We start from the raw sequence: 19,401 nt of genomic DNA, 5'->3' as shown, positions 1-19,401 counted from the left end.
GGCTAGTATTTTGATTCTTTTTGTGTCTACGTTCATCAGTGATATTGGCCTGGAATTTTTTCTGGTACAGGAATTTTATAGTTTTAAAGTGCTGACAATATTCTGTGTGACAACTGTAGCACATTGTCTTGATTTGTCTTGACTCACAGACTCGCACAAAATTAACCGAGTGAATGTAACATTCAAATGGAAGTTCTCTGGTTGACCTTACTGGGATGAACACTGTATAGTTTTGCTTAAAAATCTCCTCCTAACAAAGTAAAAGATAGCTGCCGCTGTTCCTCAGTATAAATAACAGCTTTTCCAAGACAAGAAAAGACAAGTTTTGCAGCAAAAACTGGCAATCTTGCCCCAGGATGAAGGGACTTAGAAACACATTCCAAACCCCACTAAAATGGAACCTCTGTTCTGAATGTAATATAGTTGGACTAATTATAATATTGGCACCAGTGAGGGAAAGTGTTAATAGTAATAATAATGATGATAATATATTGTTTACTATTTGACAAGCACATGCATATATGAATACAGACTAAATCTCATGTTATACAATTTTCAAAAACTGGCATTCTTACTGTTAGAAGCCTATGGTTAGTGACTGCTGAAGGAATGTGCAGAGTGTGTGGTATGACATGCCTATTTCTCTCCAAATGTGTAAGTAGAACAAAAGGTGCAGTAGTTTAAGAATGCCAGGACCAACCAAACCAGTGGTGCGTTCTTTTTTGATATATATAAAGTTCTTCACACCACATTTTTTCAAGTGCACCGGGTTTAGCTATAAGAAAATTCATTTGGGGGCCAGAAATTAATCATATACAGTATGCTGAAAAAAAGTTTCTTCAAGAAAAACTATTGGCAAACCAGCCTAACACAACTCTCATTCAGTTCAGTTCAGTCGCTCAGTCGTGTCCGACTCTTTGTGACCCCATGAATCTCAGCACGCCAGGCCTCCCTGTCCATTACCAACTCCCGGAGTTCACTCAAACTCACATCCATCGAGTCGGTGATGGCATCCAGCCATCTCATCCTCTGTTGTCCCCTTCTCCTCCTGCCCCCAATCCCTCCCAGCATCAGAGTCTTTTCCAATGAGTCAACTCTTCGCATGAGGTGGCCAAAGTACTGGAGTTTCAGCTTTAGCATCATTCCTTCCAAAGAAATCCCAGGGTTGATCTCCTTCAGAATGGACTGGCTGGATCTCCTTGCAGTCCAAGGGACTCTCAAGAGTCTTCTCCAACACCACAGTTCAAAAGCATCAATTCTTTGGCGCTCAGCTTTCTTCACAGTCCAACTCTCACATCCATACATGACCACTGGACCACATAGCCTTGACTAGACAGACCTTTGTTGGCAAAGTAATGTCTCTGCTTTTCAATATGCTATCTAGGTTGGTCATAACTTTCCTTCCAAGGAGTAAGCATCTTTTAATTTCATGGCTGCAGTCACCATCTGCAGTGATTTTGGAGCCCCCAAAAATAAAGTCTGACACGGTTTCCACTGTTTCCCCATCTATTTCCCATGAAGTGATGGGACCAGATGCCATGATCTTCGTTTTCTGGATGTTGAGCTTTAAGCCAACCTTTTCACTCTCCTCTTTCACTTTCATCAAGATTTTTAGTTCCTCTTAACCTGTTAAAACTTCACAGTTATGGCACAGAAATTAAGGTACACGTTGAAGTTGGCTGACTTGTTTTTTGGCTTCCTCTCCAACTGGCTGCTCACAAGGCCACAAAGAGCCCATAACACTAGTAGTCTTTTCCCTGGTCTTTACTTACACAGTCTTATCATGGAACTTGTTGGTTTCAGCAATGAAGGGAAGACTGATGGTCATATCCCATCAATCAGGAACAGGACAGGGACCTATCTTGGATTAAAGGAGTTTAATTCTGACTTACAGCTGGTACAAACAGAGGGCAATGCTGGTCAAATTAAGCCTTTTCCTATATACTTATGCTGTGAAAAGTTATTCAAAGTGTACACTCACATAACCTCTTAAAAAAATCACATGACGGAAGATGTTAATGTTCATTTACGTAGTAAGTTAGTCATCCGCAGATGTGTGGATAACGGAAATCTAGCATAACTCAAACCATACAAACTCTACCACTTGCTCTTGCCATCAGAATTTGGAAATCTCAGTTTAAAACACTTCCTCTACCAAGTGTAGTGAGGGGCAGTATGAGCCACCTACCTGCAATTTCTTTTATATTTACAAAATGCTGACTCTTGATGAGGAGAGACCTTTATTTTTAAAACAATTATATTTTTAAAAACCTAAATTGGGTAACTTTATTTTCAGGATAAGAGTTGATCCATGTTTTCCATTTATTACCATACACAAAACATTTTATAAAAAATAATAGGGTAGACTGCCACTTCAACATCTTCATGTAAAAACTTCACAGTGCAAGAAAGTGATTACTATTAAGTATGAAGACATCTAAAGCCAGCTAATATTTTAATTATAGGCCAGAATATTTTTTTGTGATTCTTCCTAAAAACTGTTGGCACACTCATTTAATGCCCAGGTTACAAAAATCACTTAGTATCACTTCTTACCCTTCAGTATATTTTTAAAATCTACATAGCATCATACTAAATGCTGGTGGGAAAGAGAGTGTAAGACTCTAAAAAACTTCTCAGGTAGCACAGTAATTTAAAACCGACTAGGAGAAAGCATCCCCCTCCCCAAATACTTCTGCATGTAATTTTCTGTCCCTTAACCACAGTAACAAAGTAAAAAACCATTATACCTTAAAAAGAAGCTAAAAAGGAAAAGATTTCACTTCTCCTTTGAAAACATCACTTCTTACCTCTTAGAGAAATTTTCACTTTGTGTGTGTGTGGGGGGTTGTTTCATAAATAAAAATATCAAATTTATGTCAGTTGTACAAATGTTTCATTTAGGAAAGAAAGCAAACACTTTGATTCAGAGGATTTTAAAATATTTCATCACTACAAGAAAAGTGTAATTTTAAGCTAAAAAACTGTAACACATTTAGCTAATACAAACCATCCACTGGCGTATCCTATTGTTTCCCATAAAATGCATAATTAAGGAGTAATAGGTCAAAGATCTCTTCCCAATGTCGGTCACATTAGCTAATCAGCCCCGGGCAAACTCCATACACCTGCAGCCTCAAGATCCTCCTTTCTTACCTGAGGGTCCAGGGCTAACAGCTCTTTAACGTCCCTTCCTATTTACAAATTTGTGTAGAATTGTTAAGCTTGCATAACCCTTTTGAGAATGAGGTGTTTCAACTTGTATTTTCTCCATAAATTTCCCCATGTAAGTATTATAGCTCTTCTCTAAACATTTAAAATCTTACTTTAAAATTTATTCTCAATGTATTTCCCTGTCACCTTAAACGATGAGGGAAGACTAACAACTTAAGTCTCGCGGCATCCTGCTCTCCTAGGCTAGGTGGCTGACGGTGATTGGCAGATATTGCTTGAGACCTGACTCCATCGGGGCAGCTTTGGGCCATACTCTTGAGTCTCAAAACAAAGATGATACCACCTGTTTGGTAATTCTTAAGCCTGACAGAGTTATCATTATATACTAGATACACCAAAAATTTGTACACTACAAATTACCATATGAATGCAAATGATTTTTGTGATAAGCCCAAGGTGACTTTCTTTCCTGAGGAAGTATAGATATCCTGATCAAGTATAGATAGATATGTTTTACAACATGTTTTTCGTCAATACTCGTGCATTTATGGTTTTAATCCTTTGGTTCCGTGACTTTCCTCCTATTGTCAACCTGTCTCCTGCTTCTAATTATGCTTCTAGTTGCAACATTTTGTGTCTCTTAGAGTCCAGAAGTCTGACCTTTCCACAGATGAAAACCAAAACCTAAAGATCTGTTGCTTTAGCAAATGTCGTATCTTCATTACTCACTTTAAAAGTGTGATTTTCTAACTAGGCAAGGCATCAGACTCATCTAGGAAGTGTTGTAAAAATTGAGATTTCTGGGCTACGGCTACAGTCTGATTCTGTATGTCTAGAGTAGGACCCAGAAAAACCCTCTCAAAAGCTCCCCCAGGTAATCTCAACAATCATTAGTATAGTTTCTAGGATTCAATGTTCTGCCCTCAATTTCTTAAATTCAATTTAGAATTTTAGCAGCTAGTCGTTTTTAGTACAAAAATTTCCCACTGCATTAATCATAAGCACATTCAAAGTAGACTGCCCATGATCTTGGCTTAACTCAGTAGGAAACTAGTCTTTGCAATAAAATTAAAAAATGATGAATTAACTTCAGAGTGAAGACAATGCATGTAGATGCTGAAAGGTGGCTGGCTGTATACACTTACAGGGTGCCTGTTTGCTGCCTTAATCGCAGTCTGAGGATCATTCTTACTGCATCTGTCGTTACTAAATCAAATCTGGCAGAACTCCTCTAAAACAGAAAGATGGCTAACCGCCTACTCAGTATTAAGGAACTGTTTCTAGCAGACATAAAAGTATTTTTTTAAAAAACGACCACACAGCTTCCTATAGAAATGCAGACTTCACACTTCTGAAGTCTATCGTAAAGAGAAAGTTGACCAAAACTACTGTTGCTTAAAAATATGTTCAATTAACTGTGAAAATATAGGTGTAAAATAGGTACAACTTCGTCCTTTACGAGATTCACCAAGTGTAAATGAAATTAATCTTCCACCTATGCTACCTATCCAAATAGTTAACTGTGAACACGACGCATGAAGTATTTGGTATAACGTAGTTCTGATACCACCCCTTCCAAATTTAATAAAAAGCCACAACCAGATTTTTCCAGGGGTCCCAAGTGTGTCTAGGCACTGCGGAATGTCGTCATGTCTTTTGGCTCTCTGCTGGGGACACACCAGTCGTCAGCCTCGTGGTTGGTGTTGTAATGCTTCCAGGCAGCTTTGTTATACACCGGGAGTCTTTCTATTGATTCTGTTGACAGAGCCTGAGAGGAAAAGCAGGAACTACATCAGGCACTTTTTGGGGAATCCATTGTTTGAGAAAAGTCTACAATGGCAAAAAGTTTACTACAAATTAAACTATACTCTATACTGGATTTGTATTTTATCAATCATAAAACCATCTACATACATTTTAAAATAGAGCACACATTTGAAACGTGTTACTTACTAAAAGCTTCCGGCAACGGCTCAGTGTGCATGTTGAGGTTACTGCATGCAGTATTCTCTAACCAGCCTAGAAGTTGCTAGTTTGGAGTTTTACACAAGTGTCATAGACATTCTTATAAAATCTGATCAACAGAAATTCATTTTCAACAGAAGTTGAAAAAGTCAGTTAAGTGTAAAAGCATAAAAATTCACATAGGTACCTTAATATATGTAATGTAAAAGCATTGAATGAAATCTGAGTTTGAGCCTGTGTCTTTTCATACCATTAAAGGCACCAATTTTAGTTATAGCATATGTGATTTCCACATCATGCGGAGCTGACCCTCAGTATCACTCCCAACCCCACATGAACACCAAAATCTGCCGATACTCAAGTCCCTTATATAAAATGCTGCAGTATCTGCTTGTCATCTACACATATCCTCCTGCACACTTTAAATCATCTCAAGATTAACTACAATAGCTAATACAATGTAAATGCTATAAGAATACAATAAATATTACGTAAATAGTTGCTGATGTGCAAGAAAATCAAGTTTTGCTTTTTGCAACATTCTGGGTTTTTTTTCTTCAAATATTTTTGATTCATGCTTGGATCTATGGATGCAGAACTCAGGGATATGGAGGGCAGACTGTAATTTCATGTTTCCAACATTATCGCCATTAAGTCACTGTTCTATTTTGGCTTCCTGTTTATCACTGGGATAAACTACATTCCTCATTATCTTCAAACTAGGATATGTTGTTAAGATTTCAACTATAAGCAAAAGGTATTCCCTAAGATGCAGAAAATATTAAACTAGAAATGTAATTCCAATAATGGTAAGGAAGGACTTTATTTTTAATTATTCTGTAAGACCTCCTGTATTCTATCTTTTTCCAAAATGAAGCTAAAAATCTTTCACCTATACTTATATTTTTTAATGCCAGAACTGCCATAACCCCTTGATCTATAACAAAGCAAATAAAAACATTATATTTGATGATAAAAAGGGCAACATGAAGGCAATATTTTCAAGTTCCTCACAACTGAGATGGTTAAGAAAGAAAACTTTTATCTTCAAAGAACTTAACATTTTCAGACAAATTTACTTTTTCTAATGTAAAGTCTTCAGCATTTCCTATCAAATAGGTGCCATCTAGTGGCCACGATAAGAGTGACTAGAGTCACTAAAAATGGAGGTACCTACCACCAGTCTGCGGCTGAACCAATCCAGCACACTGGTGGGGCTGAGGGCTTTCTATCCCTGTAACATACATTGCTGTGTCAGATAAACACATGGAACATCCCAGGTAAGTCTGCTTCCACCAGGTGAGCTATATGCCTACCAAGGGTCACCTGTAATTGTTCCTAAATTTGTTAATATATTTAAATCTGTCACTGTAATTTAATCTAAATATTGCTTTTAACAAAGCACACAAAAATGTAGGGGTGGCAAGGGGGGAAGGTTCTCTGACAACTAAGATGACGTTTCATAAAGACTCGTGAAGGAAAGTTATATAAAAACTGCTGTCAAAAAAGAGAAGACAACTGTAAGGAACTGCATAAAAATCAGTAATGATTATGCACTTGGCTGTTTCTTTGATTAAAGAAACCAAAACAATGTACTGTAAGTATAGCTTCTGTAAGAAAGACAATTAAAATTTCAATCTGAAGAGCCACATGCAAATGAAAGGCCTTAGCAAGTATATCAAAGACTGGTCAATTAACGTCCATTCATGCATCTTAAATTACAAATTTAATTTTAACATAACTTTTTGACTGCCCACTTTAACCCAATTTTTCTTCTACTAACAATCATAGTCCTGATCACTATGGGTAAGAGCATTTCTTTCCTACAAAGAGATCATTTGTCAAAACAGATGAGATCCTTGTTAAAAAAAAAAAGAGAGAAAACACATCTGTTTGTATTTTAATAGCATGAAGTAGAAGAAAGTCTCATTACAGTTAAATACTGGTATCTTACAATCAAAAAGTCCCAGAAGTACCATTAAGTACAAAAGACTATGGTCTTTACCTTAATGTAAATGACTGCATCTGTCCCATAGCCCTCTAGGGAATAGAGCTTTAGGTCTCCTTGGAAATACTGCGCATAAAGGCGTGATATGGGCAATCCATAACCAAAACCAGCCTGTTTGAGAAAAAATGAAATTTTATTCAGAAAGCCACACACTGAAATACTTTTCTAATTAAAATAAATGGTACTGGAGTATCCCAGGGCTATCAGAGCCTGCACCTAAAAGATTTGTTAATACTTGAGTAGGGAAAGTGATCAAGCTGCAGCCTAGTCGAGCACTGTATTAGATGGCTTCCCTCTGGTCATTTGAAATTCCTCTTTTTCCTATAAAACAACCTGTGGGGGTCTAGAAAAAGCATGCTTCTCTCCTCTTTACTGGCCTGCTCCAGAGTATCCCTATACTGCTTTCGGCGTTATCATTTAAAACATGTTCTCTCTTTCAGGAGCAAGAGTAGAAAGACCTGGTAGCAACCTCAGATGCATCTCATGACTTCATACCATTAATTCCAGCCTGAGTCCTGAACCTGGAGAGATCCCTAATAGGTCGACTCTCTTAATACTCACTGACACGTCATCTCCCGCACTTAGAAATCTTCAAAGCACCCCAACACCCACCGACCTTCACCATCTCCAACCCATTGCCTTGGGATAAAAATCCAAGCTTCTAAAAGAGCACTTTCAAGATTTAACAAAATCAGGTCTGTGCCTCCCACTTCCCAGTCCAGCTGAAGTAGACCTCCTGCTCCTAAGTTCCTCAAGCACATCAGGTTATTTTTCACAGCTGTGTCTTTGCTCATTCTGTTCCCGGTATCTGGAATGGCCTTTACCTGGATAAATCCTATCAATTCATTAATATGAAGCAGAACATTTGGATAAGTGTAAAAAAACAAAGTATTTTTTATCACCAACTCAGGTGTTTAATGACATTTCATAGAATAGTTTAGTGAAGAGGGTATGTGATTCAGGAATCGATGCTATTAACAAATCCAGGCTCTGGCCTTATCTACCGCCACCATTTTTTACTTGACTTTTTAAACCAGAGTTTCTGTTTGCCCGTCCAAATAAACTACCCATTCTCCACATTTCCCCTTGTCCTGGGAGGCTGGCCTGAGTTGATGTGAGCGGGCTTCTGTGCCCTCTACTTCTGTGTCTAGCCGAAGGGGAGGCCAGCAGGAGTCTGCAGGGAGCCATTCAGGGTCGTCATCCCCTGCTCCTGGGCAGGCTAGGCCCTGGGGAGTAAGCAGCTGCTCTCTAACGCTCCTTTCCGGGTTCTGCTGACTTCTCCTCCCTGAGTCAGGTGGTGACAGCTCTGCTGCTGCTAGCCTGGATTCCTGTACTATCCCATCCCTCTTTCTATAATTTGTCTCTTTATAGATTAGCCTTCCATGAAGTATCATAATTTGAACCCTCTCTTTCCAAGTGAGACTCTGACAGGTACTTTAACCAGTTCCATTTCTGCACGAGCAGATGGCTCAGGATCCCGTAGTACCCAGTCTACTTCATCACTGCCTCTCCCTCAGCCACACGCCTGTGGACCCCTCAGGCTTCCCTGTAAGTAGTTAGAGAAACTAACTTTCGTTTAACTAACGCTAACTAACACGGTGGGCTTGGCCCAATGCTGGGTCTGCACTGTGTCCCACACCAGCCAAAAGTGGACTGCCCTGTCACTACAGCCTCTCTCGGGGCCAGGCCCAAAAGACAGGAGTGAAAGCAAATCCTACCAGTGGGTGGAACTCGAAGTGGCCCACCTACATGGCCCATGGGCAGCAGCAAATGGGCTGGCCGGTCAGAGACTTGGAAAGAGCAAAGCTGGGTAACTGACGAGGAAGAGGGAAACGGGGGTAGTCCTCTCTGCACGGCTCATGGCATGGAGACATTCCACTCCTGCAGATGCGCACTGAAGGCACCCACGTGAAGGCAGCTCCCAGTAATCAGCATGACCGGATGGCTGCCCCAATGCTTGCTTACTGGTCCCCTTACAAAGGGGTCATAACAGCAGGAAGGAGGCTCTGTGAAAGCTCAACCACAGGCTGACCCTCGGGAAGGCTGTGTAGCTGTGTGGGCAGCCTGCGTCATGTCAATCCTCCTGTTTTTCTTAAAAATCCACATACATCTTGCATCCTAAACAACAACTCTTACACAGCATTTACTACGTGCCAGGTACTATTAAAAACTGTGTTGACATATATTAACTCAATCTTCACAGTAATTCAATCTTAAGGCTGGGGAAATTGTGGTACTGAAGGGTCAATAATATTCCCAAGGCTGTATCCTAAACAACTCTTACACAGCATTTACCACGTGCCAGGTACTATTAAAAAATGTGTTGACATATATTAACTCAATCTTCACAGTAATTCAATCTTTAAGGCTGAGGAAATTGTGGTACTGAAGGGTCAATAATATTCCCAAGGCTGAACAGCTAGGATGTGGTAGAGCTGAGAATGGAGCAAACAGTTTAAATTTAGAGTCTGGACAAGTACACTATGCTGCTCTCCACAAAAATTCTAAAATATGTGTTTACTACAAAAGGAGCATGTCCCTTTTCTCCACTTAGAGTAAAACTGGAATCTAAGAAGATACTCATGTTTATTTGACCTTCTCTGTCCTCGGGCACATGGATGCCTACCCATATCTCAACTAGAGCAATCATTTAAAAGGTTTGGTAAGACATGAACCGTATTGCAGCTGTAGCTACAGAATCTCTGCTGTTTAACTAGAAAGTGCTGTGCAGTTTGAATGAAGTCTTCTCAGTGACTTCCTAGGAAAGAGTCTAAAATAAACCCATCTTAGACTGTTTTTCATCATGTTACAAAATAACTCCAGGGTATATGCCAGAGAACCGTCAAAGCCTGGAACAACAAGAGTTTTGGGTGAGAGATTTGGCAAAGCACTTTTTTGGGGGTTGGAGGACCAGGACTGAGTCCATTCAAAAGCTAATCTTATTAACCTGAAAAGAGGTGACTGATTTTTTTTTTTTTAAGCCATCAACACAACTGTTATTTGAGCCACAGGCAATTAAATTAATTAGAACTCTAGTATTACCTCTGAGCCTCAAATATGTAGTCTTTCTAATTACAAATACTTGAGGGAGAAAAAAAATTACTAAAGATTAAATCAGTGTTGACCAAATACTAGTAAAGCTGGTAATTTAGACTTCACATTAATAACAGTATATCAAAATGTGGTTTACCACATGATAACTACTGACACACCACTATCAAGCTTGGCAATAAGAACTCTCAAACTCATCATTTTTTAAAAAAAGCATTTCAAAAACTATAAATTTCGGGGAAAGTGTTGTTGTTTTTCTCTGATAGCTTTCCCTCATCCTGTTTGTGAACCCCACACAATGGCTTAACTGATTTATGTGGTAACCTCTTTTTTGGCAAGTCAAAAAAACCCACTTCACGGTGTTTTGATCACATACCAGGGGCACTGCTCGGGATGTCTCGACACGAGGCCGGGGTGCAGTGGAGTACATGTAGTTAAAGAGTCGGTCGATTTTCCTCAGAGGAACACCACCTCCGCGGTCACTCATCTAGGGACAGAAAGGATTATGCCCTGTGACCAAGTCCCAGAAACAGCAAAATACCCACGCACGCTGTGTCACCATTTAACTGTGGCTGACGAGCCCTGCTTTTCAAAATGAATACCATGAGATTCAAGTCACAAACATAAACATTTCCCCCACTGCCGGACTTAATCCCTCTACTACATAGAATTTTAAGATATAAAGAACTCCCCGGCGATACAGAGTTTCAGTGCTGTTGTTTAGTGACTAAATCATGTTTGACTCTTTTGCAACCCCACGGACTGTAGCTTGCCAGGCTCCCCTGTCCATGGGCCTCTCTGGGTAAGATTACTGCAGTGGGTTACTGTTTCCTTCTCCAGGGGATGTTCCCAGCCCAGGGATCAAACCCGCATCTCTTTTGACTCCTGTGTTGGCAGGCGGGTGCTCTACCACCGAGACCCCTGCGAAGCCTGCTTTCAATGCTGCGGTTTTGTGAATTACTGCAGTCACACTAATGCCGCAGCACATGACGGGGAACAGGTCTAGCTTATCTTGAAAGGGAAAGTGAAGTCGCTCAGTCGAGTCCGACTCTTTGCGACCCCATGGACCAGGCTCCTCCCTCCATGGGATTCTCCAGGCAAGAGTACTGGAGTAGGTTGCCATTTCCTTCTCCAGGGGATCTTCCCGACAGGGATTGAACCCGGGTCTCCTGCAATCCAGGCAGACGCTTTAACCTCTGAGCCACCAACAACAAATTTGTAATTGCTCTCTGGCAGGCAGTTTGGCAACCTGATTAAACATGCATGTACCCTTTGACCCAACAATGCTTATCTTAAGAAAATTATGAGAAAAGCATGCAAAGTATGTATGAGAATATCCATCACAGCACTGTGCAGAACAGCTAAAACTGGATTATCACCTAAACAGGGGGCTATTTAAGTAAACTAATATACATTCTAAAACAGAATACTATTTTGCCATTAAATATTACATAGAACTGTAGGTACTGGCATGGGATGTTCATAAAATATTGTTAAGTAGCAAAAAGATGGAGAAACATTTATAACATTCTAATTCCATAAAAATTACAGAAGTCTATAATGAAATATAATTCTATTTCAATGGAATTATAAGTGATTTTCTTCTTTGGGGGCTTTAGTTTCTTAATCTTTTTCCACAATTACTCCTATTATGGTAAAAAAGTATAATTTTCATTTTCAGGGAGGAAAAAATAGAACCATTTCATTGTGTTTTAAGAGTCTCATCTACAAGTAATTCCACAGCATAGTCTCCTAGACAACTTTCTGGTGAGTTATAAAGGACATAGTTCTTTGTATTGTTCTTATGTCCTTTTCCAACTCAAATTATACGCTATACTGAGTTTGGTAATTTATTTACAGATTATCTTCATTATGTTTTCCTCCAATTAACATGGAACATATTTCCCTAGCTTGTCTTGGAGTCTCTTGGACTACAAGGAGATCAAGCCAATCACTCCTAAAGGAAATCAACCCCGAATATTCACTGGAAGGACTTATGCTGAAGCTCCAATACTTTGGCCCCCTGAGGCAAAGAATCAACTCAGAAAGAGATATGGGTGCTTGGAAAGACTGAGGGCAGGAGAAGGGGATGGCAGATGATGAGATGGTTGGATGGCATCACCAACTCAATGGACATGAACTTGAGCAAACTCCAGAAGACAGTGGAGGACAGAGAAGCCTGGCATGCTGCAGTTCATGGGATCACAAAGTGTTGGACACGACTTTGCAACCGAACAGCAACAACACATTGTATAGCTTTATCTTCTAATCTACGATAGCCATTTCCTCTAGTCACAAAATCTAAATTGATTCTACTATCTACAATATTCACATGATTGTGATATTCAAACAAACCTGCTTTTAACATATTGATAGATAAAAACCATACTGAATTATATGTAATAAAAAGTCAATTTGAATGGCTTATAGTGTTAGTTGCTCACTAACAACATATAGTTGAGTTTTTATAGTCTCAAAAAATTTTCAGTTCAGCTCAGTCACTTGCTCAGTCGTGTCCAACTCTTTGCAACCCCATTGACTACAGCACACCAGGCTTCCCTGTCCATCACCAGCTCCTGGGGCTTGCTCAAACTCATGTCAGTTGAGTCAAAAAACTGTGTGTGTGTACACACACACACACACACACACACATATTACTCTCACAATAGAAATTCACAGATATTTTAATTTTTAAAATAAAAATCTGCTTTGAAATGCCATTTGAAGACTTGCCTCTGATATGTCTATCATTAGATAATTGCAGTATAAAAATATACAAGAACATTAGGAACTTGTATGTAGCATTATGCTTGAAATTGTTCTTGGCTATGAATTCAAAGCCCTGTGAAGAGATTTATTTTAGTAAGATGAATAAAGGGCTCTGGGTATTTTCTGAAATGTATCAATTTGTTAATTATTCATCCTTCAATTTTATGCTCTGCTACATATTTACTGGTAACATGAATCAGAAGCATGGTTCTACAAATATTAAGTAAGTAAAAAACAAATTAGAATAGATACTAAGATAAGAAGGCACAGTTCAATAAATATTTCGTGATTTTCCTTAACCTCTGGCCAGAAGCAGTACAGCAATCTAGCAGATATGACACAAGAAGTGATCTCTAGCCATGGGACAGAAGGATAAAAGCAGAGTGGAACAGAAAGGCCAGAGGCGCCTTTGAAAAGTGTCACCTCATTAGAAGTAAAGGGGTCTTCTAAGCCATAGGAGCATAGTTAAAGAATGATAAAGGTAACTGCTTTTGCGCTGTAGCCAAAAATGTAATACTACATTGCAACCAAACCTGGGGCCAGTTTTTAAAGTGGTCAAAAGTGTTTCCACGAAACTTGTGAACAGATATTATACCAGAGAACCTGAGTTCTTCGTGGAAAAGGAAGGAGGGAATAATGGAGAGACAGACAGACATTTGGTCTGGGTATCTTCAAGATAAGAACGGCACTCTGATAATAAATATACTGTAAAAGAGATGTGGAAATTTTAAAATCTCTGAAGACTATTTGAAGAAAAATGTGAGAATCATAGAAATACAAAACTATGCCAAGGGAAAGTAAAGAGATTGTGAAAGTGGAGGGTGGTGTGGAGTCATGTCAACAGGAAGGCGGAGGAAGAGAAGTTTGCCAATTACTTTTAAAGTTTTCTCCTTGGTGCATGAAACCACCACTTCTCAATGTCACCCAACCGAGACCTGCCATCCCTAATGTCCTGTTTCTCATAACACTACGCTCCCTGGCTAATGTATGTGGATTTTCAGGTCCAAGGGAAATGAATCATTACTAACTTGATGACAGTTCTGAAGGCAGGAAATTTACTAACCTTGGACTCACCCATAGCTCCCGAAGTTTCTTATACAACAGCTTTTTCAAGGTCAGGTGTGTAAAAAAAAAAAAAATGCCAACAGTGAATGAACCAAGATGTGTAAGTTTTAATTTATCAGATATGTGGCTATAATACTTATGTCACTCACTGCAATTGGACCAAACACCAAGTCTGAAAGAGCAGTTAGACTTGTAAGTTAGAAAAAAAATTCTAACTTAGCAGAGGGATAATAAGTTAAAAATGTCAGTAATTTGAACAGCGAAAAGAATGGGGAAAAAAATTCCAGGCCTTGATCCTGAAAGTCTACAGTAAGTGATGGGGTTCAAAGCTCTATATAAAGAGCTAACAAGGGTAGATGCAGTCATACAATTTGGATTTGAAGAGGCAGAGCCTAATACAGCTAAGACTATTTACAAACACTTCTGGAACAGCCTGTTCAAGACCCTTATGAGCTTTGCTTTTTTAAAACAGCTTGATGAAAATATAATTCACATACCATACTATCCACCCATTTAAAGTGTACAACTCAGGAGCTTCCCTGGCAGGCCAGTGGCTAAGACTCTATGCTCCCAATGCAGGGGGCCTGGGTTCAATCCCTGGCCAGGGAACTAGATCCCATATGCCGAAGCTAGCAGTTTGCATATCATGTGCTGCAATTAAGACCCAGCACAGCCAAATAAATATAAATAAACAATGAAATTTTCAAAAAAGTGTACAACTCGTGGCTTTTTAACAAACAGGCATACTTCTGAGATATTGAAAGTTCAGTTCCAGACACCACAAAAAAGCAAATATTGCAACAAAGCTATTCACTTGAATTTTTTGGTTTCCCAGTACCTATAAATGTTATGTTTACATTTATACTGTAGTCTATTAAGTGTGCAAAGCATTAGACCTAAAAAAGGTACATATCCATTAATTTAAAAATAAAAACCAAAAAACCAATTAGAATAATATCAAAGGTCATTGATCACTATAACAAACATGATAATGAGAAAGCTTGAAATATTGTAAGACTCGCCAAAATGTGACACAGAGAAATGAAGTCAGCAAATGCTGTTGGTTAAAAGGACACTGACAGACTTGGTCAATGCAGGGTTGCCACAAACCTTCCGTTTGTAAAAAACGCAGTATCTGCAAAGTGCAATCAAGTAAAACAAGGCAAGGTATGCCTACATTCATAGGTACGTGCAACCATTTCTCCAGTCAATTTTAGAATATTTTCATTACCTCAAAAAGAAACCCTGGACTCTTTATTGATTACACTAAGTAACCACTAATGTATTTCTTGTCCTTATATATTTGTCTGTTCTGGACACTTCATAGAAAGGAAATCATATATAATGTGTGGCCTTTTGTGTTTAGTTTTTTTTTACTTGATGTATTTTTAATGTTGCAGCATTCATCTTGTAGCATGCACCAATACCTTACTCCTTTTATGGGCAAATAATATTCCACTATATACTACATTTTTGTTGATCTATTATTCAGTTGATGAACATCTGGGTTGTTTTTAGCTCTTGGCTGTTGTGAATAATGTTACTATGAATAAACTCATTGTTTAAATACCTGTTTTTAAGCTTTGGGGGTATATATCTAGGAGTGTAACTGCTGGGTTATCATGAACATTTCTTTACACCAAACAGGCAGACTCCCACAGACCAGCACAGAATGAGTCTCTGAGTGCCTAAGAGCTCAGTGACTACTGATCCATGCAGTGATGGATGACCACAAGTAATGGAACGCAACTGCAGGCCAGCATGCTAAAGCACATGAAACAGAAGCAGAAAAAGGTATGAGAAAGGCCATGCCGTAGCACAGCTGTTGTCCCAAAGCAGAAGACAGGCGGCTTATTTTGAATCAAATAAACCTTAATGGGCAAGTAGCTGACATATAACTAACCAAAAAATAGACACATATTAACAACTGGACTGGAAAAAAGTGATATATTCATATTAGTTTTTCAGCTAACAGATGATACCGCCATATATTCATTTGTGATTCATTCTTTTATATGAATAGCCAAGAGGGATAAATAGAAAAAAGTTCAGAGGAACTAGTAGAGAGAGCTGAGGCATATTAATTTTTTAAAAAGCAACTAGTATTACTATCCTCAGAGTGATAAAAGAGGAAACCAGGACAGAATGCTATGAAAAAATAATAAAAATAACAGTTCCTGGGAAATTTATAATAATAGAAACAAAAATCCAATAAGAGTTGGGAATTCAAGGTCAAGAAATCTCAGAGTAGAATGAAAAGTTAAAGATATAAAAAACAAGAGGAAAAGATAAGAATAAATTAGAGGGCCATTTCATGAAGCCCAGAATTTTTGAAACATAACTATCAGAAAGATAAACAGAAAAGAAGAAGGTACCATGGAAACAGTGGAAATTCTAAAAGTCCCAGCTCAATGGGTACAAAAAGGCCACTTCACGTCACATCATTAGGAAATTTCACAACAGAGCTGAAGAACTTAAACTTCACTTAAAACCGGTCAGACACAAAGAAACAGGAATTTGAAAAAGCATTAAGTCTTCTCAAAAGGAACAGCAGAAGTAATGTCAGCAGAAACAGTGGAGAAAGGAGCTCCAAAATGTCCCCCATCAAAGCACGAAAGCAAAAAGGCACAAACTGTTAGAACTCTGGAAATTAACCACAGGCTTGTAGCAATACAGGGAGTATGTACTCAAGAAAAACAATGACCTCTGTGGTATTTAACTTGGCTTTTCTCGACCTCCCATCCCCACTACCAACAACTTGCAACCAGAGTGAAACCAGCAGCCTGACAGCCACTGGAAACACTGTCTTTGTTTGACCTTTGACCTGATTCTGAGCTCCTTAATGCAAAAAGTCTTGCATGCTCCTACTCCCCATCCTCAGAAGTACTTATCAAAGACAATTAGAGGTAACTGATTAATTTGATGGCTGCCTGAGGCAGTCTTTGACAGTTAAGGCAAAAAACAGGCTACCCAAAAAACTTGGGTAGGAAAAGCTAAGGAATGAGATGTCCATAGGTGCTTACAAAAACTCAAGGATATAGTGGGAACCTAGACGGTCATGCTCGCTTAGGGCTATGTTCTGTAAGGACCTGAGAGAGTCCTAAGCATTCATCTCCACCTGACCTTGAAGCTCTGTACAAGCAGAATGTAAAGGTTAAGTCAAGAGTTGTCAACAGCCTGATTCAACATTGAAGGTGTGACCCAAAGTGCACACAGAATCCCTTGACAAAGACTGGGAGAAGGCATTTAAGGAAAATTCAGTTCAATCATTAGTTGACCACTAAGCAGAAAGCACACACAACAAAGAATATAGACTTCACAGAATTAGTTTCAAAAAGTCACTAAACAATGTCCAAGAACAAAGGAGAAGCTCCAGCAAGACAGTAGGAGGGGCTAAATTGCATCTAGAATCAAACCCCATACCCACCAGAAATGCTCAGAGGGCTCAAACAAACTCTGCGTACCCCAGGACCCAGAGACCCCACAGAGACTGAGACAGAACTGTGTTTGAGTGGCTCCTGTGGAGGTACGGGTCAGCAGTGGACTGCCGCAGGGGCAGGGGCTCTGGGTGCAGCAGACTTCGGTATGGCCTAAGCCCTCTTGGAGGAGGTCGCCACTAACCCCATCATAGTGCTGCCAGAACTTACACAGAACTGGGAAATAAACTCTTGGCGGGCATAAACAGAACTTTGTGCATACCAGGACCCAGGAGAAAGGAGCAGTGACCCCACAAGAGCCTGACCCAGATTTGCTTGTAAGTGTCCAGGAGTCTCCGGCAGAGGCGTGGGTTGGCAGTGGCCTGCTGCAGGGCTGGGGGCACTGAGTGAGGCAGTGCATGCATGGGACCTTTTAAAGGAGGTCGTGTCTTCACTACCTTCGCCGTAGTTTGGGCCAGGTAAATAATAGGGAGGGAATGCAGCCCCACCATCAACAGAAAATTGGATTAAAGATTTACTGAACATGGCCCTGCACATCAGAACAAGACTCAATTTCCCCCTCAGTCAGTCTGTCCCATCAGGAAGCTTCCATAAGCCTCTTACCCTTCTCCATCAGAGGGCAGACAGACTGAAAACCACAATCACAAGAAACTAACCAATCTGATCACATGGACCACAGCCTTGTCTAACTCAAGGAAACTATGAGTCATGCCGTGTAGGGCCACCCAAGACAGATGGGTCATAGTGGAGAGTTCTGACAAAACGTGATCCACTGGAGAAGGGAACGGCAAACCACTGCAGTATTCTTGCTTTGAGAGCCCCATGAATAGTATGAAAAGGCAAAAAGATAGAACACTGAAAGATGAACTCCCCAGGTCAGTAGGTGCCCAGTATGCTACTGGAGATCACTGGAGAAATAACTCCAGAAAGAATGAAGGGATGGAGCCAAAGCAAAATCAACACCCAGTTGTGGATGTGACTGGTGATGGAAGTAAAGTCTGATGCTGTAAAAAGCAATAATGCATAGGAACCTGGAATGTTAGGTCCATGAATCAAGGCAAATTGGAAGTGGTCAAACAGGAGATGGCAAGAGTGAACATCGACATTTTAGGAATCAGCGAACTAAAATGGACTGGAATGGGTGAATTTAACTCAGATGACCATTATATTTACCACTGTGGGCAAGAAACCCTTAGAAGAAATGGAGTAGCCATCACAATCAACAAGACAGTCTGAAATGTAGTACTTGGATGCAGTCTCAAAACCGACAGAATGATCTCTGTTCATTTCCAAGGCAAACCATTCAATATCACAGTAATCCAAGTCTACACCCTGACCAGTAATGCTGAAGAAGCTGAAGTTGAATGGTTTTATAAAGACCTATAAGACCTTCTAGAACTAACACCCCAAAAAAGATGTCCTTTTCATTACAAGGGACTGGAATGCAAAAGTAGGAAGTCAAGAAATACCTGGAGTAACAGGCAAATTTGGCCTTGCAGTACAGAATGAAGCAGGGCAAAGGCTAAAAAGTTTTGCCAAGAGAACGCACTGGTCATAGCAAACACCCTCTTCCAACTACACAAGAGAAGACTCTACACATGGACATCACCAGATGGTCAACACCGAAATCAGACTGATTATATTCTTTGCAGCCAAAAATGGAGAAGTTCCATAGAGTCAGCAAAAACAAGACTGGGAACTCACTGTGGCTCAGATCATGAGCTCCTTATTGCCAAATTCAGACTTAAATTGAAGAAAGTAGGGGAAACCACTAGACCATTCAGGTATGAGCTAAATCAAATCCCTCATGATTATACAGTGGAAGTGAGAAATAGATTTAAGGTTTTAGATCTGATAAGAGTGCCTGAAGAACTACGAACAGAGGTTGGAGACATGGTACAGGAAGCAGGGATCAAGACCATCCCCAAGGAA

At 39.7% G+C, this 19,401-nt stretch overlaps 1 protein-coding gene across 1 annotated transcript in view; it reads right to left on the bottom strand.

The window, feature by feature from the left end:
* Positions 2,222 to 19,401, bottom strand: part of PDK1 (pyruvate dehydrogenase kinase 1) — a 47,798-nt gene continuing 30,618 nt past the window's right edge. The window contains exons 9-11 of the mRNA XM_018064684.1: positions 10,575 to 10,685; positions 7,145 to 7,258; positions 2,222 to 4,942 (exon numbers count right to left, since the gene is read on the bottom strand). Of these exons, the coding sequence (XP_017920173.1) occupies positions 4,802 to 4,942; positions 7,145 to 7,258; positions 10,575 to 10,685 (366 nt within the window). The 3' untranslated portion in view covers positions 2,222 to 4,801. The remainder of the gene's footprint in view (positions 4,943 to 7,144; positions 7,259 to 10,574; positions 10,686 to 19,401) is intronic.

Source organism: Capra hircus, chromosome 2 (assembly GCF_001704415.2).
Source record: "Capra hircus breed San Clemente chromosome 2, ASM170441v1, whole genome shotgun sequence".
Taxonomy (NCBI): Eukaryota; Metazoa; Chordata; class Mammalia; order Artiodactyla; family Bovidae; genus Capra; species Capra hircus.
This window is presented reverse-complemented; position numbering and strand designations above follow the sequence as displayed.